This window comes from Epinephelus moara, chromosome 5 (genome assembly GCF_006386435.1).
Source record: "Epinephelus moara isolate mb chromosome 5, YSFRI_EMoa_1.0, whole genome shotgun sequence".
NCBI classification, from domain to species: Eukaryota; Metazoa; Chordata; class Actinopteri; order Perciformes; family Serranidae; genus Epinephelus; species Epinephelus moara.
Genome location: NC_065510.1, coordinates 33,218,113 through 33,231,412, shown reverse-complemented (window position 1 = coordinate 33,231,412; position 13,300 = coordinate 33,218,113). Strand labels below are relative to the sequence as shown.

Sequence of the window (13,300 nt, the reverse complement as noted above, 5' to 3'; positions counted from 1 at the left end):
AACTACCGAAGCAAATGGCCCTACAGTGAGCCAGTGTTTGATTTGTCCATTCTGGGCTACAGTAGAAACAACATGGCGGACCCTGTGGAAGAGGACCCACTACATATGAAGATATAAATGGCTCATTCTAAGGCAGGGAAAACAAGACAATTCTTATTCTTAAGTGATTATAAAAAAGAAAACATAGTTATGAATGTCCTGCACACTGGACCTCTAACTGAACTGAACTCATCCACAGAGGCAGACGCTACAAGTATGCAAACTTTATTGGTCAAAGACAAGAAGTTGAAGCTATGCAAGTATGATCATTTCATGGTCTCACCCTTTGTGTGATTTTGTGCGGTTGTCTTGAAGGCATTTCAGTACTCATCACTTCAGTTATGATACTAGCTAATGGGGAGTCTAAGCACCTCTGTGGGTTGTTCACACCATGATATCACATTGAGAAGTTATGAGAGAGATCAGATTTACATCAGATTCACACACGAATAAGGTGTGAATTGCTATCAGATCTCCCGGGAGTGGATGTCTGACACACAGATCTTCAGTTATGATTGTATACTGAGGTATCTATGCACAATAAATGTGTATCGGTGGATTACAAACTACACAGATTCTTCAGGCCGTTGACTCTCTCAGGTATCAAACAAGTATTTTACTTCCTTAATGAAAACGTATTGTCATTATTTTAGCAATGATCACTACTATGACTTTATTATTAGCTGATAATGACCAATATGTGGCCTCTGTCTTGCAGCATACAGAGTCATTCATCTTCTGTCAGTGTACATGGTGTTTCAAGTCATTCTGCGCAGAGTTATGCAGGTCTTGCAGAGCTTGTGGGGCTTGCAGGGGGTGAAGCAGCACACATTGCGATTTCTGATGGAAGGGTTTTGGCCCTTAACGTGTTCTCCACCTTGCCTGGCTCTAAAGGCAAAAGAAAAACAGAAACATTACTGTAGTCATAAAATACAAAGAACATTATGTAAGCCATTTGATGGACTTACGTAACATTTTTGGGAACAAGAACACATCATTGCCACTGGTGAAAACATGCAGATAGAGTTAAGTTCCTGACACTACAAACAATTTTAAGTACAGGTTTTGCATCTGAAGAAGTGCTCATGGTGCCTCAATGTAAAACCCTTCGAATACATTTGCATTTGCAACAGTCTGTCGAGCATCCAGACCTCAATAGGTGAAACCAGAGAGGTTTGAATTATGTTTATCGAGTCGACAAGAACTCACCCTCAAAGCACTCTGGGATGGGGAGGGTTCCATCATTACAGGTGCTAGCCACAGGGTAGCCACACCTCTCAGCTTTGTTCAGACAATAGAAGGCAACATGTTCTCCATGGAGGACTCTGTTGGGTTTCAAGTCTGCAATCCAGATCTTCTTGGCATTGTAGAAGATACGGCCTCTTTTGATGCCAACTGCGCAGGGAGCTGGGTGGAAACACAGAGCAGTTATTACAGCGGATTATAACATTGGTATCGTTTTGAAGCAAATTTTGATTACCGCTCCAAAGTTTGCATGTAAGGAGAGCTGAATGTTGAATTTATTTCTAGTTTCTTACTGCTGATACTGAATCATAAACACAAACATTTAGCCTGCGGGTAAGTTTTAAGATTTGATTCTCCCACGACTCACCTCTGCAGACTGGCTTGGAAGACCAGTTTCCTGTGTTTTGGCACTGTATCTCCGCCTCACCATCCAGAACATAATGATCATTGCAGGCGTACTTAACCTTCTCCTTGTAGCCATGTTGTCTCATCACAGCAAAGGTGATGAAGCCGTTTGGTATGCCTGTTGGGACGGTGCAGCTCACATCTGGGATGATCAAAAACAGGCCGAAAGTGTAAGGAGTTATTTTTCAGAGTGAGTAAACTGTCTATTTGTCCCATTACTGATCACAAAGAAGAGAAACAGATGAAAGGGGAAGCAACGATTAAAGAAGATGGAGAACACGGGCATTGTCTGCGTACCTTGGCACACCGGTGGCTCAGTCGCACTTCCGTCAGCCATACAGGATCCCCTCTCATAACTTGGTGCCTTCGGTCGGTTACACTCGTATGTCCAGCCTTGCCCATACATGATGGTGTTTCCAGTAACTGGCTTATCATGAACAATTCTTCCACCTGCAGGTGGCTTAGGCAGCGGACAGTTCACAGCTGTAAGAGGTAAAACAATCACGTTCGAGTTGTACTGAAGCTTCTTTCTGTGAGCCTTAAGAATGCAAAATCCACATTAAGATGATGTCAGAATTTATATTTATTCTGCTTTCTAGACAGCAAAGTGAGTTGGCCATCTTCAAATCAAATACATAGAAACAGAAATCAAGCAACTACAAGTGCATCAATAAACAAACAGAAGACCATCTTCCTATTGTCATTTAAAAACCCTTTTTGATGTTGTGTTTTCCCTTCACTGAAAAATGCAGTCACCATTTCCACATTACGTATATTTTCCTCTGTGCAGTACCTTTGCAGACGGGTGGTTGATTGCTCCAGGTGCCATCATGTAAACACCTGCTCTCATTGGCTCCTAGCAAGACGTACCTGACGAAGTTCACATTAATCTGACATAAGTTACAGTAAACACACCTTGTAATGATCTGGAACCGTATAGTAATTTGATCTTACCCGTCATCACATGTGTAGTTCAGCACGCTCTTGAACGGAGCTTCTGTCCTCCCCATGGCTAATGGCTGTAGAGGTCTAGGGATTGGGCACATCTTAGCTGAAAGGTGGTACAGTACTTAACATACATCTCTTGTAGGTTAAACTCCCGCTGTCATCAGTATTACAGTTTTTATACATATTGTAAGATCACAAAAATGTGTGTTATTTTCGTTCATTTTATATTTTTATGGTCCATGTATTTAGATAAAACTGCTGAAAAGCATTCCTAAATTGGTTGCTCCTTGATCCATATATTCTGAATAATTCAAAAACTCAATGATCCCCAAAGAAATGTGTTCTTGTCACTGTGAAAAAAGCCCCTGGAACAGCATTTGGACCTCATCATGTGACAGGTGATGCAAGTAAAAGTGGACATCATGGAGTAAAAGCAGAAACACAATAGAGAAGCCAACTTTTAGTCCCATCTTGCTCACACTTTCTACTTTTGGATGGATGTAACAGTTTTTAAGAATCCCAGGAGTTCAAGTATTGCATGTCTGCATCAATATACAGTAACTCCAACACCCCAGTAAACTCACGGGAGCACGTCAGGTCTGACTGTGTCCATTCTCCAGTGGCGGAGCAGGTCATCCTTCGAGGGTTCGCCGTTGAAGGCAAGTACCCCTGTTCACACGTGAGGGTCACCTCTTCTCCAACCTCGTACACACGTTTAAGGGTCAACTCGTCAATCCCGTCAGTTACAAGAGGTCGGCTACATACTGGATAAAGACCAGAAAGATAATTCACAGCAATAATGTCCATGATACAACAACTGTAGTCTTTAATCCAATGTGTAGAGTAGAAGGTTGTGAAAGTTGTGCACACTTTACTTCTAATGCAACACAAGTCAAACTGTAATATTTGCAGCACAAAAAGCACAATAAAGTTGTTTCATGCTCAAACACAAATCAAGCACATTATCCTGCTCCATTTTACCTTTCTTGGATGTTGCAGTTGTGTATAAAGCCAACTGGCAAAGCACCAACAGAGCCAACGTCGGAGCCATCTTCAAGGGGGTGAAGCCTCCTCAGTATCCTCTGCATGCATCTGGGTAGGGATGGAGCCAACATAAAGTCTGCCGGGTAAACGGGCCCCTGATCGCCTGCTCCAATCAGACGCCAGTGTAAGCTCTTATTGATTGAGCACAAAGGTCTTAACTCCTGCATATTTACCCAGAATCGATCAATAACCTTGATTTGGTACAAGAGCCGGCAGCGGACACACAGCGTGATATGAACTCATAAATAATGAGAGGGAGAGACTCCCAAGACATGGTGCAAACACACACATGGAGTCATACACAGATTTTCAATGAACAGTACTCAAACCATGCCCTTTTTAGAAATAGCTCAATGGCTGCTCTAATGAAGCCAAGAAGCAACATTGCATCAATAATGCCAAATAACAAAGTTTTGTATTATTATGATATCATAATACTTTTTGGTTAGGTAAGGAAAATTTAAGAGGTTCAGTTTATTACCACAAAGCAGAAACTCTTTGACCTGCAGAACCATAATCACTGAAATTATGCAATACCTAACTAGGTCAGAGGATTTGTTGATTAAGAGAGATACTGTGTGTCCTGAAGGGTTGGCTTCAACACGGCAGATAGGCTCCAATATTTAATGTAATAGACATCATGTCGCTGACAGCCAAAAGCTCTTTTACTATTGTTCTTTCTCTTAAGTGATGGATGTTTTATTTAAACAGGCTTGGGCCAAAAATCATATGCTTTCAGGGAAGAGCACATGTGGTTTATCTAACTCGATTTAATTTGCAAATATTTGTCTTTCACACAAGATGGACTGAGATGGTCGGGCTGCTCTGCTGGTCAGTGAACCTCAGGGAATTGGTAAACTTAGAAAAGTTTGAGAGATAGTGAACAAGCAAAGTCAAAAGAGGTGGTGAACCCTCCGCTGTGAAAAAATGTTTCAAAAGGGAAGAAATGTAAATCCAGTCGAAGCAAACACCAGCAGCAGTGTGTCTCAGTATAGAATCCAGCTGAAGACATATTCATAACTACAGCAAAAGAACAACTGACACATTGACACAGAAACATAATCAGAAACAAACGGTGTGAGCTTTAAATGGCAAAAATAATACTGCGTTGCTGGTCAGGCACATAGATGGATTACTGAATGGGCTTATCAGGCACAGGCCCAGGAGCCCCCTTGGCCCTTGCCTGCAAAATGTCAATCACATTAACATGAACGGACCAGGAAGAGACACAAAATAACCTCAAAGCAACACAAAACGACTACAAAGAGACATGAAATTAACACTCAGAGACACAAAACCTGGGGCCTTTTTGCATATTTGCGTCCAGGGACCCATTGTCTCATTTTTTTATTTATAATGCTACAACCATTTCATTGTATATTGTATATATTTCAGATTGTCTACTTTACTGTTTTTATTATTTATTTTACTTTATTGTCTACTGTAATATTTTATTTATGTTAATGTCTACTTTAATATTCTATTTTATTCTAATGTCTACTTTAATATTTTATTTTATTTTATTTTATTTTAATGTCTACTTTAATATTTATTTTACTTATTTCATTGTCTATTTTAGTATTTTATTTATATCTTCATCTTTATCTCTTGTTTCCATTCATGCTGTATTTCTTTTTCTACTTTGCACGGAGCATTGGAACAAAAACAATTTCCCCCCGGGGATTAATAAAGTATTCTGAATCTGAATCTGAATCTGAATCTGAATAATCCGCCCATGGTCAAGCATTAACTCAATCTGCTGGTGTTTAATAAATGATAGTTTTGAAGGATTAAAACACAGCAGTTCCTGTGGACTTTAAAAAAGAGACATTCTGGACTCCAGGCCTGATGCAGGGTCACATGATTGGAGGCGCAACCAGAGGCTCAGGAGCATTTTTTGGACAGAACCGTCAGAGCAGTTCCCAATGGTGATCACACAAATGTTAGCTTCATAATACTCAGATGCTGTATTGTGAAACACAGAAGCACAAAACCAGCTGAAGGGACTCAAACACAGCATCAGTGGATCTATATGTGTGAAGCACTGAGCTCAGCATGTTATTGACAATCTCTCCAGAGCAGCTAAACATGTGTAATGCGCTGTGATTCCACATGGTGGCGCTCCCTATCCAAAATTCCTGAAGCGGGACCACGGGCCTCCACCCTCCCACGGCGGGTCAGTCCTGTTGCGTGACATCAGCCGGATTGAAAAGGAGGAAGCGGCGCGGAGCAGCGTCAAGTTACACAAACATACTTTACCCACGAGCAGGAAGTTTGTCTTAGAAATAAAAGAGTCTTTTAAATAATTGTAACACAGCTGTAAGGGCTTTAAGTGCGTTATAAAGGAAGAGGCATGCTCTGTCAGGCTATAGGATTGACTGTTTGAGAGGTAGCTCCACAGGTTTGGAATTATGATAATATGCAATACAATGTGATCACCCCTATATTCAACATCCACTACAGACTTCAGCAGTAACAGCCTGGCAATTCAGAGATTCCTGTTTATGACCTGAAGGTTACCTGTTCAAATCCTCTGTGGAGCTGAATTAATATGCACAAAGGTCTCATGGCTTCTTTTTGATGGTTCAAAAGATTGATGGCTGATGCTTTCATGTATTGTTTGACAACAGGGGCATCATGAAGCCCTTTGTGACTGTGACTGAGATTAAAGGCTGCACACATAGGTTACACTGAGGACACAAGGCCTGTTTATATGGCAGTTTGAGAACTTTATACTCTCAGTTGACAGTTTATTAGGCAGCTAAAGCTGATGCAGCCCAACAGCTCTGCAATAAATCCTACATTTACTAAGGCTATATAATTCATTTTTTGCTGAAACTGATTTAGTTGTGTTGTTTCAAATTTATGATGCATGGTTTGTGGTGCTGCTTAATTGTGCGTGAGAGGTGAATATTTTGTCCACCTTTATTGATACAAATGGGGTGGACACTTAAACACAGCCTTTAATTTAAGCAAAAACTGACCATTATAACCTTCATGAAGGTTTGATTTATTGCAGAGCTGTTGCATAACATTGCATATTTTTTGACTATATGTAGACTACATGATTTATGTGAGTGTAGCTCTGGTCTACACTCAGTTGAAAGTTGCTTTTTGTGTGTGTTACTCATAATGACAACAATGTAATAATATAACTGCAGGCCTAGTTAGTTACTCACTTTTAAAGCAAACTAGACAAAGCTACCACGAAAGCTTCATGCGCTGCAGCACTGTTGCTAGTTCAGACTAATTCCTGCACAAAAAAGCCAGACAATTGTATTGATTAATATTCATGAAAAACGGCCTGCAAAATAAGTCTTTTAGTCATCCCTTTACACAGGCAGTGGCATCCCCAAGGGGCTCATGGCCACCCTGATATAATTGCTTGCCCCTTATTGGCCCCCAGTTTTGTCTTTAATAGGCTGTGGTTAGCTAGATGACCTGAGACATCTGTTGATACCAGCTATGTCGGCATAGCTTGTTGGGAAAGGGGCTAAATAATGCTCCAAAGTTAGGCTAAACATCTGGCATGGTCAGTCCCTCAAAGTCTCACCTCAAGGTATTTGAATGAAAATGGGCGAGTCTCCGCTAAACTTGAGAAGGCTTGTTCCCAGTAAATGTTTTGTTCCTTACAATTAGTGTACTCCTTCAAATTAAAGCCTTTCTTATGGGAAAAGGACAACCAGCCTATTACAAGAACAATGAAACGGATACAGAACACATTAAATATGAAAAAAGGGTCTATCAGTATGTGATTCCTAAACTGCCATATTGACATAATACTTGAAATCCTGAAATCCCCCCATCTGCCCCATCTGATCAACCCCACTGTCCACGGGGCCCCATAAAATAAGTTTTCTGTTGACTAAATTGGAGTATCAGGTTCAGTTCAGCAGCTGAGTTAAGCTCTAGGACTGAAAGTATATTCACTAAAATATTTCTACCAGGGTATGGACTGGAACTCATGACCTCAGAGGGCTACTTCTAAACTCCAAACTACTGTCTTGCTCACAAATTTATATCAATTTATTGGGTAGCTAGCACTTTTCAGAATGAGCTTTCTGGCAGAAACAGGACAAAGTTCTTCCATGTGCAAGAATTGTGTGGATTCAGTAGCAGGGTGTGTGTAGAGAACAGCCTCTTCCACAACTAACTTAAAATGAAAAAAAGAGAGAGATAGAGGACTGGGTGGGTGTAATACATGATATATGTGTGATGGAGAAGTTGACTTTTTCTTCCAGACTGCAACTGGACAAAGGTCATAGAATTTGGGGTAACAGGATTAAGTACATATTGCCAATGAGATCAGACTTTATATGAAAGAGTGCACAAGTTGAAGGATCCCTTAGTTCATTGCTCCAAGTTTCAAATGATTTATTACTTGTTCAACTGGAATCCTTCCTTTAATTTATATTTAAACAGATGTAGAAATGTGCCAAAGATATAAGTGCATGAATAAAAAAAAGACAGAAAGTAAAAACAATTTCTCCATGTTATTAATTTGATCTTCTTCTGCATATATTATTATTATTAACAATAACAATAATAACAAGGTGCTTATTATTAATTTATTTATTCATTTTAGTTTTACTTTTATTTTTGAATCCTTCCCCATTTTCCTCCTCTTTATTATTTTTACATATTTATTTTTATTCTCTTTTATTTTAATTTTTTTAATTTAAATGACTGATTGAAAATGTGTGGACAGATAGTATATGTAGATGTAGATGTATGGGATCGATGTAAAGTATCTACAAATCAGTCCTAAAGTTTTTTTTTCTTTCATATTTACTGGTATTAAACTTTATGTTATCTTTCATGTTTTGAAAAAAGAAAAAATGTATGTGAGACAATAAAATGTTTAAATGGATATTTGATTGGTTATCTCAATAAAAAGAAAATGTATAATCATGATACTAATAATAATAACAATAAATGTGCTTATTCATTAATTTATTTTAGTATTAGATTTATTTTTGAATCCTTCATTTCCCTCCTCTCTTTTATTTGATTTAAAATGACTGGTTGAAAATGTTTAAATGTTTAAAAAAGAAAATGTATGTGAGACGGTAAAAGGTTTGATGGATATTTGATTGGTTATCTCAATAAAAAGAACATTATAACGATAATAAGAATAGTAAATGGAGCTTTTATTTTGAAGGAGGGGACCGGATGTGTGGTTTCCCCGCTGAGGCTAACTTGGCAGCGGGCAGAGCAGAGCTGTCAGTGGAGCAGCCCAGTGGTATCGACAGGCAGGGAAAGCCCTCAGACAGTAAGTACAGTGTCTCCGGTGAAGACCGCCGCTCCGCTCTCTGCTGGCTCTACTGTGAGGGCTGCGCCTCTACACGGACTGAAAACACTCCAACACAGCGACACTGAGCTGTAGCATTGATTTGTTTCTAGCGGGGACATGGCTGATGTAAGTTCAAACGAGTCGTCCGGCGGGGACGTGGCGAATAGGTTTGCTCGCAAAGGTGCTTTGAGGCAAAAAAACGTCCACGAGGTCAAGAACCATAAATTCATAGCCAGGTTCTTCAAGCAGCCGACTTTCTGCAGCCACTGCACCGACTTTATCTGGTAAGGCTTCCGTCTCCCACCTCCACCCCCCTGACTGCTGCCTGTTGCACACTGCTAACTTCAGCCGACTCTGCTCGATGATGTAATTCAACTTTGTGATAACTTTCCTGTCTTTAACCTGCAACCCACGCTCCTACAAGACTTCCTGACTGGTTGTGACATAGCATGCGTGTCCAAAAGTCATCAGTGTTCTCCTGAAGTTAGTAGATTTAACTCAATGGTCCCAGTTTGTCCCAGCAATCCCATATGGGAGGAGTTCTGCTGCTGTTTATGTTATTAGTGCAGCACTTAAGTAACAACTGTTTGCAGCACAGTGACTTACGTTTAGGGTTGTGGTTTTAAACACACTCTCCAACTGGGAACATTCCCAGTGAGGAACAGGGAAATTAAAGCAGCCATTTTCAATGTTGTGGCCCCAGTAGATCCCACAACCCCTGTGTGAGAACAACTTCAGTGTTGCATAGACATAAATTAACACATTTCTGCATGAGTGATGTTGGATCAGTGGTGACAGGCAACTGTTAAAGTCCACTTTTATTGTTGTCTTCCCTGATTAACACATCACTGCTGTGCAGCTGCTGAGATTGGACCCAGTTAAAGTCTTTGGATGAGTAATAGGTTCCCCCTTCCTGGCACACAGTCGGGCTGTTAAAGCTTTCCATCTACTGGCTTTTTACTGTGGAGAACAACTCAAGTATTTATTGGTAAAAAGAAACCGAACCCTTGCATAACTACTGAACACTATAGATGTGAAGAAAAAATTCTGCAGAGCACATATGGAAAAGCACTTCACCTACACTGCAGGGAATGGCTCCACACATGCACATGGTTTCCAGATGAAACACTTAAAGTACACAGTGTTGCCTTTATGCTGCAGGTTTTTCCATTTCTGACACAATGTATTTGGAAAGTATGACAAAACCTATGTTTGCTGGGCTTTTTATAGGGAGATGTGAGCTCAGTAATATAAGTGTGAGAGGAGTAAACTTGGAGACAGCTTGGCAGAGTTGCACCCATGTTTACCGTCCTCTGCTGCCACAGGTGGGAGTGTGATCTAAGGCCCTTTATTGTGGGTGGCGTATTACCTTGACAGCGTTACAGCGTGACCTTTGCCCTTTTCAACATCACTCCTTAGCAAAACACGAGCTCAGCGTGACACTTAAAGGTTGCTTTGCTTTATAGATTTCAGAAGGGAGAGTCTTTATGTCAGTTTGAGTGTGAAATCAGATTGGGATTTGACATCAAGTTTTTGGTTGTTGGTGTTTTCTTTATCTCACATTTTCAGTTTCAGCTGTAAAGTTGCTATTTTTGGAAGACTTTTTTTCCTGTCCTGACAAGCTGATTAAAATCAAATCACTCATTTGACAGCAGCAGAACATACACTATATGGCCCGAAGTATGTGGACACCATGGTTATAATAGCTTTGACTTTTCATTTAGTTAATTTTATGTTAGCTCTGACTACATATACATTTATATACAAAATACATGGTCCGAGAACTGCCGTTTAAATCTTTTGATAGGGGAATCAACTTGAATACTCTTTCACTTACACACTCAGAGGACAACTTGTCACCTGATCTGTACATTATTTAAGTCCTGCTCACGTTATTTAATTCTACAAAACTAGACTGCATGTGAAAAACAATAGGGATTAATTGTGTAGCAATCACGGCTAGTGCTATCTCCTGGAATGTCAAGTTTGTTTGAATTTGAATTACATTCATTTTTATTTTATTTATTCATTCTTTAATCATTTCAGTTTAGTTTTAGTTTTTCTTGAAGGACATTGTTTTATTTGGTCTAAGTTTCAGACATTATCCATCACCACTTATTTTACTTTTTGTTATTTAGTTTAAGTTTTATATGATAACTTTGGTGGACACCCAAACATTGCACCCATATGTGACTCAGTACGTGTACATGCAGCTTGAGAACATCGAATTATTGGCTTAGTCCGACTGAAACCGGACTTTTAAATGCATATAAACAGCTTAGTTCGACTGAAATTGGACTATCCGTAGCTCGACTAAAGCATCTAGATAATTCGATTGAAAATTGAACTATTGCTGCATGTATCCACTTAGTCCGACTGGAGTCGGACACGGCGTTCTGCACATGCACCACTTTTTCTTTCGTAAACTTTCACCCGGAGGAAGAAAGAGATGACGTAGCAGCAGTGCAGTATAGGGCTGCAATAATTTGTCATTTTAGTAGTCGACTAATCGGTTTGAGTCATTTTTCTTAGGAAAGTACTGTAAAAGTACCCCAAAATACTCTTATTGCAGCTTTTTATGTTCAGATATTGGCAGCTTTACACACTCTCCCATGACAGTGAATTAAAACCCTTTGGCGTGAGTACGAAACAAGACATTAGATGACAAAGTTTTTGGGTTTGGGAGAGACAGACCGACATTTTTCAACATTTTAACACATTTTTCGATAAAATGATTAGTCGACTAATCGAAGAAATAGTTGACAGTTGCAGCCCTAGTGCAGTAACTCCTGGAAAAACAAACAAACATGTGTACATGTGTACAAACGCATGTACGAAACATACAGAGCCACAGCAACATCCATCTCTGCCATCTTCATTCGTTGTTAGCTTCATCTTTGGGTCAACCAGAACTAGTTCAATACGCACTATATTAAAAAGGACACAGCGCCGCCTATCGAGGCGCAGTCAGACGTACTTAGTCAGAAATTCCATTTTCCCTTCTGCACGTATACTCAGGCAAGACGAGAAGTCCGACTTGACTGATCAGCCGAGCTATGAGCTTAGCTCGACTACTGCATGCATGTAAATGTACTTACTGTCAAACACAATATTCTGCAACAATGGGAGTTAATCTTCTGCTAATAAAGCCTGCTCTCCTCAGGAAAGGCTCTATAAGATTTTGGAGCCAGGCTGTAGGGAACTGTTCCCACTTGGCCACAAGAACATTAGTGAGGCCGACAGTGATGTTGGCAGATAAGGTACGGCTTACAGTCAGTGTTTGTATCCATTCCAAAGGTGCTGGATGGGGTTGAAGTCAGGGCTCTGCACAGGCCACTCAAGTTCCTCCAAGCTCAGAAAAATTTCTCTTTAGAGCCCCTGCTTTTTCACAGGGGCAAAGTTGTCATATTGAAACATGAAAGGGCCTTCCTTGAACTATTGCTATAAAAATGGAAGCACTCTGTTGTCAGAAATATCACTGCATTTTTTAGATATATGTCAGTGAATTAGAACTAAGGGGCTCTGACCACATCATGAAAACCACAGGAGTGTCCACATACTTTTGGTCATAACATGTAGTTGGGAGTATTTTGTGTTCTGAAATATCCATTGTGATTATTTGGTTGGGGAAGATGACACTAATGCTTCCAATGAAACAGGGAAAGTTTGTCTTATTCACCTTATGCAACACCCTGTTCCTGGTATGAATGAATGAATATACTGTGTATATGTGTGAGTGAGGAGGAGGAGGAGGAGGAGGAGAAAGTGAACAGTGAGTTAATTCAGCCTTCTTTGTTTCTGCAGGGGGTTTGGAAAACAAGGATTCCAGTGCCAAGGTAAAAACAAAATTATCTGACATCTGACTCATTCAGATAAAATGAGACCCACGTGTGTCTGTGTGTGTGTGTGTTTGTGTGTGTGTACAGTAAACATCCACTGTAGTGCATTCTGCCTTTCTCACAGCTCTTCATACACTGTCCTTTGCTGCTGTACACTTGACTGTTGTAATGTCCGCCACCTGACCCATCACATTTAGGGTCATTCCATTTTTCTCTTTTGTTCGATGCTCGCTGTGAAACACCAGCTCTGTTTGATGTGTCCAGCTAACATGAGGATGTTTGATGGCCTGTTTGAATAACAAATTTGCCTCCTGTTGTTTCTGCTGTCCTGTGACGAATATGATGAGGAACTGTGTTGGTGTTGTTTTCGTGCACCGACACCGTTCTCGTTCTTGGTTTGTTTGCTATTTTGCAAGCATGACATTATTTGTTTACCCACAGTCAGGGTAGTGTTATTGTGGTCGTAATGTGTCTAAATCATGTGGCC

At 40.2% G+C, this 13,300-nt stretch overlaps 2 protein-coding genes across 3 annotated transcripts in view; one reads left to right on the top strand and one right to left on the bottom strand.

The window, feature by feature from the left end:
* Positions 1–248: 248 nt before the first annotated feature.
* On the bottom strand, positions 249–3,780 carry LOC126390696 (beta-2-glycoprotein 1-like). The gene is made up of 8 exons (XM_050045116.1): positions 3,619–3,780; positions 3,222–3,401; positions 2,644–2,740; positions 2,483–2,559; positions 1,987–2,172; positions 1,652–1,831; positions 1,249–1,446; positions 249–927 (listed from the first exon to the last, which is right to left on the bottom strand). The coding sequence occupies exons 1-8, from the start codon at positions 3,686–3,688 to the stop codon at positions 818–820; spliced, it is 1,098 nt and encodes a 365-aa protein (XP_049901073.1). The 5' UTR covers positions 3,689–3,780; the 3' UTR covers positions 249–817.
* Positions 3,781–8,900: 5,120 nt separating this feature from the next.
* LOC126390694 (protein kinase C alpha type) overlaps positions 8,901–13,300 on the top strand; it is a 211,018-nt gene continuing 206,618 nt past the window's right edge. For both annotated transcript variants that reach the window (XR_007569985.1, XM_050045110.1), the window contains exons 1-2: positions 8,901–9,258; positions 12,779–12,810. Coding sequence is in view for 1 of the 2 variants with exons in the window: in XM_050045110.1 (XP_049901067.1) it covers positions 9,092–9,258; positions 12,779–12,810 (199 nt within the window). In the remaining variant the exon portion in view is untranslated. The remainder of the gene's footprint in view (positions 9,259–12,778; positions 12,811–13,300) is intronic.